We start from the raw sequence: 12361 nt of genomic DNA, 5'->3' as shown, positions 1-12361 counted from the left end.
CATACTCTCTCTCACGTAGACACGTCACACACATACACTCTCTCACGTAGACACGTCACACACATACACTCTACTCACGTAGACACGTCACACACATACACTCTCTCACGTAGACACGTCACACACATACACTCTCTCACATAGACACGTCACACACATACACTCTCTCACGTAGACACGTCACACACATACACTCTCACGTAGACACGTCACACACATACACTCTCTCACATAGACACGTCACACACATACACTCTCACGTAGACACGTCACACACATACACTCTCTCACGTAGACACGTCACACACATACTCTCTCTCACATAGACACGTCACACACATACACTCTCTAGACACGTCACACACATACTCTCTCTCACATAGACACGTCACACACATACACTCTCACGTAGACACGTCACACACATACACTCTCACGTAGACACGTCACACACATACACTCTCTCACATAGACACGTCACACACATACACTCTCTCACGTAGACACGTCACACACATACTCTCTCTCACGTAGACACGTCACACACATACACTCTCACGTAGACACGTCACACACATACACTCTCTCACATAGACACGTCACACACATACACTCTCTCACGTAGACACGTCACACACATACTCTCTCTCACGTAGACACGTCACACACATACTCTCTCTCACGTAGACACGTCACACACATACACTCTCTCCCGTAGACACGTCACACACATACTCTCTCTCACGTAGACACGTCACACACATACTCTCTCTCACGTAGACACGTCACACACATACACTCTCAGGTAGACACGTCACACACATACACTCTCACATAGACACGTCACACACATACTCTCTCTCACGTAGACACGTCACACACATACTCTCTCTCACGTAGACACGTCACACACATACACTCTCTCACGTAGACACGTCACACACATACTCTCTCTCACGTAGACACGTCACACACATACACTCTCTCACATAGACACGTCACACACATACTCTCTCTCACATAGACACGTCACACACATACTCTCTCTCACATAGACACGTCACACACATACACTCTCACGTAGACACGTCACACACATACACTCTCTCACGTAGACACGTCACACACATACTCTCTCTCACGTAGACACGTCACACACATACTCTCTCTCACATAGACACGTCACACACATACTCTCTCACGTAGACACGTCACACACATACTCTCTCTCACGTAGACACGTCACACACATACTCTCTCTCACATAGACACGTCACACACATACACTCTCTCACGTAGACACGTCACACACATACTCTCTCTCACATAGACACGTCACACACATACACTCTCACGTACACGTCACACACATACACTCTCTCACGTAGACACGTCACACACATACACTCTCTCACGTAGACACGTCACACACATACTCTCTCTCACATAGACACGTCACACACATACACTCTCACGTAGACACGTCACACACATACACTCTCTCACGTAGACACGTCACACACATACACTCTCTCACGTAGACACGTCACACACATACACTCTCACGTAGACACGTCACACACATACACTCTCTCACGTAGACACGTCACACACATACTCTCTCTCACGTAGACACGTCACACACATACACTCTCTCACATAGACACGTCACACACATACACTCTCTCACATAGACACGTCACACACATACCTAGACTGGAGCGTATTCATTTGAACCTTTAATTGATTGTTCCTGACTGAAAAGAGCATGCACGTCACAGACCTCTTTGGGTAAACCGACCTTGACAGAAAATAATTTATTGAGGTCAAATGTTAACAGCAAAATCACTCTCTCTCTCTCTCTCTCATCCTGTATCACCCAATTCTGTGTTCTGTGTATTTTCTACACTGTATATATATACACATGTATAAGCCTCCAGAAAATGCAGGTATACACACACAACACAAACAGAAATGTGACTCTAGAAAATATTTGAATCACTATATCAAAAGTGCTTTGGATAAATAACTACAATTTATTCCATTCATCAAAACAAATCGAGATAGAACCCCCCCCCCCATTCCTTTCTTTGATTGTCTCCAACACACTAGTCTTTAAACCTGAGCCATACCCTGCATGTCTTCTGCCAATGTGTTATGCTGGTGAATGAGGAAGTATGGGGCGGATCAACGTCTATTGCATATAAACACAAGGGTTGGCTTTGTGCTGCCCAGCATTCATCACACGGTGGGGCATAACGTTCCTCTGAGAGTGTCCCACGGCATGGCTCATGTCGTGTCCGCTGCCGTCCGACCACTGGGGTGAGTCCACGGGCTCCTGCTTGATGGTCTGGCGCGGTCCGTGACCTTTAAACTCGTAGTCCAACTTGTCCTGCTGCTGCATGTAGCCCTTGTTGTTGTGCTCCATGGGGCCGCTTGCGTAAACGTCGATGCAGTTGATGCTTTGGCTGCTACAGAGGGGGTCTGAGTGGGACAACCTCTGGGGACTGAACTGGGACTGGTCCTTATTGACCACACTCTTCAAGGGCCTGCCGCCCCCCATGTTATTATAGTTCTGGAAGGGGCCGTTGTTGTAGGGCGGGCTGATGGGGCTGATGCCCGCCTTGCCCCTCTGGCACGGCGAGTACTGTTCGTAGTATTCCGCCTCCGACTTCATATGGAGGCCGTTGTTGTCGACATAGCTGTTGCCATTGTGGTAGCGGTGGTCCAAGGGCTCCCGGCAGGGCCACGGACGGCCATACGCGTCGCAGCCGTTCTCCGAATCCGAGTCCTGCTCCACCTTGATGGGCATCTCAGGCAACAGGAGGTTGCCGTAGCACTCGCTCTTCACCGCCTCTCCCACGCAGTACAGGTCCAACTCGCCGGAGCTCTCGAGGCTCTCGTACATCCTGGGCACGTAGATTTCACCACCTCGCCCTCCTCCGTGGCACATGCTGGGGGACATGCGGTAGGGCTTGCCATAGTGCCCACCCTTCCCGAGTCGATTAGAGGGGGTGTAGCCGCCACCTTGTCCCCCCCGGATGGGCCCCGAGGCAGGCCGCATGGGCCACAGGGAGTCCAGGCCTGGGCCTTTGTGGTGGGGGGCACCGCCCATGGAGGTCTTGCAGTAGTTGAGGGGCTCGTCCTGTCCAGAATAGCCCCCCTCTGTCTTGTACTTGAGGCTGTCTTTGGAGAGGGGCGTCCAGGGGGCGTGGCGGCGCTGCTGGGGACCCCCAAGTTTGGTGCAGTTGAGGAGCAGCGGGTCCCCGCCATCGACCATCCCCCCCGCACTGCCAGCCTGCCTCCTCAACTGCTCCTCTCTCTCACTGCAACATGGAGGAAGAGAGAGAGGGAGGGAGATTAGTGTGATGCATTTGATACAGGGAAAATGACAGAGATGATACAGGAAGAATGACAGAGATGATACAGGGAGAATGACAGAGATGATACAGGGAGAATGACAGAGATGATACAGGGAGAATGACAGAGATGATACAGGGAGAATGACAGAGATGATACAGGGAGAATGACAGAGATGATACAGGGAGAATGACAGAGATGATACAGGGAGAATGACAGAGATGATACAGGGAGAATGACAGAGATGATACAGGGAGAATGACAAAGATGATACAGGGAGAATGACAGAGATGATACAGGGAGAATGACAAAGATGATACAGGGAGAATGACAGAGATGATACAGGGAGAATGACAAAGATGATACAGGGAGAATGACAGAGATGATACAGGGAGAATGACAAAGATGATACAGGAAGAATGACAGAGATGATACAGGAAGAATGACAGAGATGATACAGGGAGAATGACAGAGATGATACAGGGAGAATGACAGAGATGATACAGGAAGAATGACAGAGATGATACAGGAAGAATGACAGAGATTATACAGGAAGAATGACAGAGATGATACAGGGAGAATGACAGAGATGATACAGGGAGAATGACAGAGATGATACAGAAAGAATGACAGAGATGATACAGGGAGAATGACAGAGATGATACAGGGAGAATGACAAAGATGATACAGGGAGAATGACAAAGATGATACAGGGAGAATGACAGAGATGATACAGGGAGAATGACAAAGATGATACAGGGAGAATGACAGAGATGATACAGGAAGAATGACAGAGATGATACAGGAAGAATGACAGAGATTATACAGGAAGAATGACAGAGATGATACAGGGAGAATGACAGAGATGATACAGGAAGAATGACAGAGATTATACCGGGAGAATGACAGTGGCATTATTAGTCCTGGGCTTTGATCCAGGCTGGAACCTTTTGAGATGAGTTTCCATAACCACACATAACCGTGATCGCCTATGAAAAGCCAACTTACTCCTGAGGTGCTGACCTGTTGCACCCTCTATAACCACTGTGATTATTATTATTTGACCCTGCTGGTCATCTATGAACGTTTGAACATCTTGGCCATGTTCTGTTATAATCTCCACCCGGCACAGCCAGAAGAGAACTGGCCACTCCTCAGAGCCTGGTTCCTCTCTAGGTTTCTTCCTAGGTTCTTGCCTTTGTGGGGAGTTTTTCCTAGCCACCGTGCTTCTACATCTGCATTGCTTGCTGTTTGTGGTTTAAGGTTGGGTTTCTGTACAGCACTTTGTGACATCCGCTGATGTAAGTAGGGCTTTATAAATACATTTGATTGATTGACATCACTTTCGCTATGCAGTATATACATTTTTCTTTACAATATACTGCATAGGCAGTAGCAGGCACTGCTAAAAGCCCCTGGAGTGACGCAGTGCTTGCTGTGATTGGTCGAGATTTCACAACGAAGTGGACCACTCACGTCCCTTGACCCCTCCCCCACCCCTACAACACGGGTGAGTGGTAGCTAACTAGCTAGTCTTCCTCAGCATAACTATTATAGTGTAGTGATGATGTCCCCTTCTATTCTAGTTTAGTGATGATGTCCCCTCCCCTTCTATTCTAGTGTAGTGATGATATCCCCTTCTATTCTAGTGTAGTGATGATGTCCCCTTCTATTCTAGTGTAGTGATGATGTCCCCTTCTATTCTAGTGTAGTGATGATGTCCCCTTCTATTCTAGTGTAGTGATGATGTCCCCTTCTATTCTAGTGTAGTGATGATGTCCCCTTCTATTCTAGTGTAGTGATGATGTCCCCTTCTATTCTAGTGTAGTGATGATGTCCCCTTCTATTCTAGTGTAGTGATGATGTCCCCTTCTATTCTAGTGTAGTGATGATGCCCCCTTCTATTCTAGTGTAGTGATGATGTCCCCTTCTATTCTAGTGTAGTGATGATGTCCCCTTCTATTATAGTGTAGTGATGATGTCCCCTCCCCTTCTATTCTAGTGTAGTGATGATGTCCCCTTCCCTTCTAGTCTAGTGTAGTGATGATGTCCCCTCCCCTTCTATTCTAGTGTAGTGATGATGTCCCCTTCTATTATAGTGTAGTGATGATGTCCCCTTCTATTCTAGTGTAGTGATGATGTCCCCTTCTATTCTAGTGTGGTGATGATGTCCCCTTCTATTCTAGTGTAGTGATGATGTCCCCTTCCCTTCTATTCTAGTGTAGTGATGATGTCCCCTTCCCTTCTATTCTAGTGTAGTGATGATGTCCCCTCCCCTTCTATTCTAGTGTAGTGATGATGTCCCCTCCCCTTCTATTCTAGTGTAGTGATGATGTCCCCTTCCCTTCTATTCTAGTGTAGTGATGATGTCCCCTTCTATTCTAGTGTAGTGATGATGTCCCCTCCCCTTCTATTCTAGTGTAGTGATGATGTCCCCTTCCCTTCTAGTCTAGTGTAGTGATGATGTCCCCTCCCCTTCTATTCTAGTGTAGTGATGATGTCCCCTCCCCTTCTATTATAGTGTAGTGATGATGTCCCCTCCCCTTCTATTCTAGTGTAGTGATGATGTCCCCTCCCCTTCTATTCTAGTGTAGTGATGATGTCCCCTCCCCTTATATTCTAGTGTAGTGATGATGTCCCCTCCCCTTCTATTCTAGTGTAGTGATGATGTCCCCTCCCCTTCTATTCTAGTGTAGTTATGATGTCCCCTTCTATTCTAGTGTAGTGATGATGTCCCCTTCTATTCTAGCGTAGTGATGATGTCCCCTTCTATTCTAGTGTAGTGATGATGTCCCCTTCTATTCCAGTGTAGTGATGATGTCCCCTTCTATTCTAGTGTAGTGATGATGTCCCCTTCTATTCTAGTGTAGTGATGATGTCCCCTTCTATTCTAGTGTAGTGATGATGTCCCCTTCTATTCTAGTGTAGTGATGATGTCCCCTTCTATTCTAGTGTAGTGATGATGTCCCCTTCTATTCTAGTGTAGTGATGATGTCCCCTTCTATTCTAGTGTAGTGATGATGTCCCCTTCTATTCTAGTGTAGTGATGATGTCCCCTTCTATTCTAGTGTAGTGATGATGTCCCCTTCTATTCTAGTGTAGTGATGATGTCCCCTTCTATTCTAGTGTAGTGATGATGTCCCCTTCTAGTGTAGTGATGGTGTCCTATTCTAGTTTAGTGATGATGTCCCCTTCTAGTCTAGTGTAGTGATGATGTACCCTTCTATTCTAGTGTAGTGATGATGTCCCCTCCCCTTCTATTCTAGTGTAGTGATGATGTCCCCTCCCCTTCTATTCTAGTGTAGTGATGATGTCCCCTTCTAGTCTAGTGTAGTGATGATGTCCTCTTCTATTCTAGTGTAGTGATGATGTCCCCTCCCCTTATATTCTAGTGTAGTGATGATGTCCCCTTCTAGTCTAGTGTAGTGATGATGTCCCCTTCTAGTCTAGTGTAGTGATGGTGTCCTCTTCTATTCTAGTGTAGTGATGATGTCCCCTTCTAGTCTAGTGTAGTGATGATGTACCCTTCTATTCTAGTGTAGTGATGATGTCCCCTCCCCTTCTATTCTAGTGTAGTGATGATGTCCCCTCCCCTTCTATTCTAGTGTAGTGATGGTGTCCTCTTCTAGTGTAGTGATGATGTCCCCTTCTAGTCTAGTGATGATGTCCCCTTCTAGTCTAGTGTAGTGATGATGTACCCTTCTATTCTAGTGTAGTGATGATGTCCCCTCCCCTTCTAGTCTAGTGTAGTGATGGTGTCCTCTTCTATTCTAGTTTAGTGATGATTGTCCCCTTCTATTCTAGTGTAGTGATGATGTCTCCTTCTATTCTAGTGTAGTGATGATGTCCCCTTCTATTCTAGTGTAGTGATGATGTCCCCTTCTATTCTAGTTTAGTGATGATGTCCCCTTCTAGTCTAGTGTAGTGATGATGTCCTCTCCCCTTCTATTCTAGTGTAGTGATGATGTCCCCTTCTATTCTAGTGTAGTGATGATGTCCCCTTCTATTCTAGTGTAGTGATGATGTCCCCTTCTATTCTAGTGTAGTGATGATGTCCCCTTCTATTCTAGTGTAGTGATGATGCCCCCTCCCCTTCTATTCTAGTGTAGTGATGATGTCCCCTTCTATTATAGTGTAGTGATGATGTCCCCTTCTATTCTAGTGTAGTGATGATGTCCCCTTCTATTCTAGTGTAGTGATGGTGTCCTCTTCTATTCTAGTTTAGTGATGATGTCCCCTTCTATTCTAGTGTAGTGATGATGTCTCCTTCTATTCTAGTGTAGTGATGATGTCCCCTTCTCTTCTAGTGTAGTGATGATGTCCCCTTCTATTCCAGTGTAGTGATGATGTCCCCTTCTATTCTAGTGTAGTGATGATGCCCCCTTCTATTCTAGTGTAGTGATGATGTCCCCTTCTATTCTAGTGTAGTGATGATGCCCCCTTCTATTCTAGTGTAGTGATGATGTCCTCTTCTATTCTAGTGTAGTGATGATGCCCCCTTCTATTCTAGTGTAGTGATGATGTCCCCTTCTATTCTAGTGTAGTGATGATGCCCCCTTCTATTCTAGTGTAGTGATGATGTCCCCTCCCCTTCTATTCTAGTGTAGTGATGATGTCCCCTTCCCTTCTATTCTAGTGTAGTGATGATGTCCTCTTCTATTCTAGTGTAGTGATGATGTCCCCTTCTATTCTAGTGTAGTGATGATGTCCCCTTCTATTCTAGTGTAGTGATGATGTCCCCTTCTATTCTAGTGTAGTGATGATGTCCCCTTCTATTCTAGTGTAGTGATGATGTCCCCTCCCCTTCTATTCTAGTGCAGTGATGATGTCCCCTCCCCTTCTATTATAGTGCAGTGATGATGTCCCCTTCTATTCTAGTGTAGTGATGATGTTCCCTTCTATTCTAGGGTAGTGATGATGTCCCCTTCTATTATAGTGTAGTGATGATGTCCCCTCCCCTTCTATTCTAGTGTAGTGATGATGTCCCCTCCCCTTCTATTATAGTGTAGTGATGATGTCCCCTCCCCTTCTATTCTAGTGTAGTGATGATGTCCCCTCCCCTTCTATTCTAGTGTAGTGATGATGTCCCCTCCCCTTCTATTCTAGGGTAGTGATGATGTCCCCTCCCCTTCTATTCTAGTGTAGTGATGATGTCCCCTCCCCTTCTATTCTAGTGTAGTTATGATGTCCCCTTCTATTCTAGCGTAGTGATGATGTCCCCTTCTATTCTAGCGTAGTGATGATGTCCCCTTCTATTCTAGTGTAGTGATGATGTCCCCTTCTATTCCAGTGTAGTGATGATGTCCCCTTCTATTCTAGTGTAGTGATGATGTCCCCTTCTATTCTAGTGTAGTGATGATGTCCCCTTCTATTCTAGTGTAGTGATGATGCCCCCTTCTATTCTAGTGTAGTGATGATGTCCCCTTCTATTCTAGTGTAGTGATGATGTCCCCTTCTATTCTAGTGTAGTGATGATGTCCCCTTCTATTCTAGTGTAGTGATGATGTCCCCTTCTATTCTAGCGTAGTGATGATGTCCCCTTCTATTCTAGTGTAGTGATGATGTCCCCTTCTATTCTAGTGTAGTGATGATGTCCCCTTCTATTCTAGTGTAGTGATGATGTCCCCTTCTATTCTAGTGTAGTGATGATGTCCCCTTCTAGTCTAGTGTAGTGATGGTGTCCTATTCTAGTTTAGTGATGATGTCCCCTTCTAGTCTAGTGTAGTGATGATGTACCCTTCTATTCTAGTGTAGTGATGATGTCCCCTCCCCTTCTATTCTAGTGTAGTGATGATGTCCCCTTCTATTCTAGTGTAGTGATGATGTCCCCTTCTAGTCTAGTGTAGTGATGATGTCCTCTTCTATTCTAGTGTAGTGATGATGTCCCCTCCCCTTCTATTCTAGTGTAGTGATGATGTCCCCTTCTAGTGTAGTGATGATGTCCCCTTCTAGTCTAGTGTAGTGATGGTGTCCTCTTCTATTCTAGTGTAGTGATGATGTCCCCTTCTAGTCTAGTGTAGTGATGATGTACCCTTCTATTCTAGTGTAGTGATGATGTCCCCTCCCCTTCTATTCTAGTGTAGTGATGATGTCCCCTCCCCTTCTATTCTAGTGTAGTGATGGTGTCCTCTTCTAGTGTAGTGATGATGTCCCCTTCTAGTGTAGTGATGATGTACCCTTCTATTCTAGTGTAGTGATGATGTCCCCTCCCCTTCTAGTGTAGTGATGGTGTCCTCTTCTATTCTAGTTTAGTGATGATGTCCCCTTCTATTCTAGTGTAGTGATGATGTCTCCTTCTATTCTAGTGTAGTGATGATGTCCCCTTCTATTCTAGTGTAGTGATGATGTCCCCTTCTATTCTAGTTTAGTGATGATGTCCCCTTCTAGTGTAGTGATGATGTCCTCTCCCCTTCTATTCTAGTGTAGTGATGATGTCCCCTTCTATTCTAGTGTAGTGATGATGTCCCCTTCTATTCTAGTGTAGTGATGATGTCCCCTTCTATTCTAGTGTAGTGATGATGTCCCCTTCTATTCTAGTGTAGTGATGATGCCCCCTCCCCTTCTATTCTAGTGTAGTGATGATGTCCCCTTCTATTATAGTGTAGTGATGATGTCCCCTTCTATTCTAGTGTAGTGATGATGTCCCCTTCTATTCTAGTGTAGTGATGGTGTCCTCTTCTATTCTAGTTTAGTGATGATGTCCCCTTCTATTCTAGTGTAGTGATGATGTCTCCTTCTATTCTAGTGTAGTGATGATGTCCCCTTCTATTCTAGTGTAGTGATGATGTCCCCTTCTATTCCAGTGTAGTGATGATGTCCCCTTCTATTCTAGTGTAGTGATGATGCCCCCTTCTATTCTAGTGTAGTGATGATGTCCCCTTCTATTCTAGTGTAGTGATGATGCCCCCTTCTATTCTAGTGTAGTGATGATGTCCTCTTCTATTCTAGTGTAGTGATGATGCCCCCTTCTATTCTAGTGTAGTGATGATGTCCCCTTCTATTCTAGTGTAGTGATGATGTCCCCTTCTCTTCTCGTGTAGTGATGATGTCCCCTCCCCTTCTATTCTAGTGTAGTGATGATGTCCCCTTCCCTTCTATTCTAGTGTAGTGATGATATCCTCTTCTATTCTAGTGTAGTGATGATGTCCCCTCCCCTTCTATTCTAGTGTAGTGATGATGTCCCCTTCTAGTGTAGTGATGATGTCCTCTTCTATTCTAGTGTAGTGATGATGTCCCCTCCCCTTCTATTCTAGTGTAGTGATGATGTCCCCTTCTAGTGTAGTGATGATGTCCCCTTCTAGTCTAGTGTAGTGATGGTGTCCTCTTCTATTCTAGTGTAGTGATGATGTCCCCTTCTAGTCTAGTGTAGTGATGATGTACCCTTCTATTCTAGTGTAGTGATGATGTCCCCTTCTATTCTACTGTAGTGATGATGTCCCCTTCTATTCTAGTGTAGTGATGATGTCCCCTTCTATTCTAGTGTAGTGATGATGTCCCCTCCCCTTCTATTATAGTGCAGTGATGATGTCCCCTTCTATTCTAGTGTAGTGATGATGTTCCCTTCTATTCTAGTGTAGTGATGATGTCCCCTTCTATTCTAGGGTAGTGATGATGTCCCCTTCTATTATAGTGTAGTGATGATGTCCCCTCCCCTTCTATTCTAGTGTAGTGATGATGTCCCCTCCCCTTCTATTATAGTGTAGTGATGATGTCCCCTTCTATTCTAGTGTAGTGATGATGTCCCCCCCCCCCTTCTATTCTAGTGTAGTGATGATGTCCCCTCCCCTTCTATTATAGTGTAGTGATGATGTCCCCTTCTATTCTAGTGTAGTGATGATGTCCCCTTCTATTCTAGTGTAGTGATGATGTCCCCTTCTATTCTAGTGTAGTGATGATGTCCCCTTCTATTCTAGTGTAGTGATGATGTCCCCTTATATTCTAGTGTAGTGATGATGTCCCCTTCTAGTGTAGTGATGATGTCCTCTTCCCTTCTATTATAGTGCAGTGATGATGTCCCCTTCTATTCTAGTGTAGTGATGATGTTCCCTTCTATTCTAGTGTAGTGATGATGTCCCCTTCTATTCTAGGGTAGTGATGATGTCCCCTTCTATTATAGTGTAGTGATGATGTCCCCTCCCCTTCTATTCTAGTGTAGTGATGATGTCCCCTCCCCTTCTATTATAGTGTAGTGATGATGTCCCCTTCTATTCTAGTGTAGTGATGATGTCCCCCCCCCCCTTCTATTCTAGTGTAGTGATGATGTCCCCTCCCCTTCTATTATAGTGTAGTGATGATGTCCCCTTCTATTCTAGTGTAGTGATGATGTCCCCTTCTATTCTAGTGTAGTGATGATGTCCCCTTCTATTCTAGTGTAGTGATGATGTCCCCTTCTATTCTAGTGTAGTGATGATGTCCCCTTATATTCTAGTGTAGTGATGATGTCCCCTTCTAGTGTAGTGATGATGTCCTCTTCTATTCTAGTGTAGTGATGATGTCCCCTCCCCTTCTATTCTAGTGTAGTGATGATGTCCCCTTCTAGTGTAGTGATGATGTCCCCTTCTAGTCTAGTGTAGTGATGGTGTCCTCTTCTATTCTAGTGTAGTGATGATGTCCCCTTCTAGTCTAGTGTAGTGATGATGTCCCCTTCTATTCTAGTGTAGTGATGATGTCCCCTTCTATTCTAGTGTAGTGATGATGTCCCCTTCTATTCTAGTGTAGTGATGATGTCCCCTTCTATTCTAGTGTAGTGATGATGTCCCCTCCCCTTCTATTATAGTGCAGTGATGATGTCCCCTTCTATTCTAGTGTAGTGATGATGTTCCCTTCTATTCTAGTGTAGTGATGATGTCCCCTTCTATTCTAGGGTAGTGATGATGTCCCCTTCTATTATAGTGTAGTGATGATGTCCCCTCCCCTTCTATTCTAGTGTAGTGATGATGTCCCCTCCCCTTCTATTATAGTGTAGTGATGATGTCCCCTTCTATTCTAGTGTAGTGATGAT

At 45.2% G+C, this 12361-nt stretch overlaps 1 protein-coding gene across 1 annotated transcript in view; it reads right to left on the bottom strand.

Moving 5' to 3' along the window:
* Window positions 1–1726: 1726 nt before the first annotated feature.
* Window positions 1727–12361, bottom strand: part of LOC139583284 (uncharacterized) — a 145321-nt gene continuing 134686 nt past the window's right edge. Inside the window, exon 9 of the mRNA XM_071414189.1 lies at window positions 1727–3326. Within this exon, the coding sequence (XP_071270290.1) occupies window positions 2195–3326 (1132 nt within the window). The 3' untranslated portion in view covers window positions 1727–2194. The remainder of the gene's footprint in view (window positions 3327–12361) is intronic.

Source organism: Salvelinus alpinus, chromosome 8 (assembly GCF_045679555.1).
Source record: "Salvelinus alpinus chromosome 8, SLU_Salpinus.1, whole genome shotgun sequence".
Taxonomy (NCBI): Eukaryota; Metazoa; Chordata; class Actinopteri; order Salmoniformes; family Salmonidae; genus Salvelinus; species Salvelinus alpinus.
The sequence above is the reverse complement of the archived record's forward strand: the minus strand, read 5'-3'. Positions and strand labels throughout refer to the sequence as shown.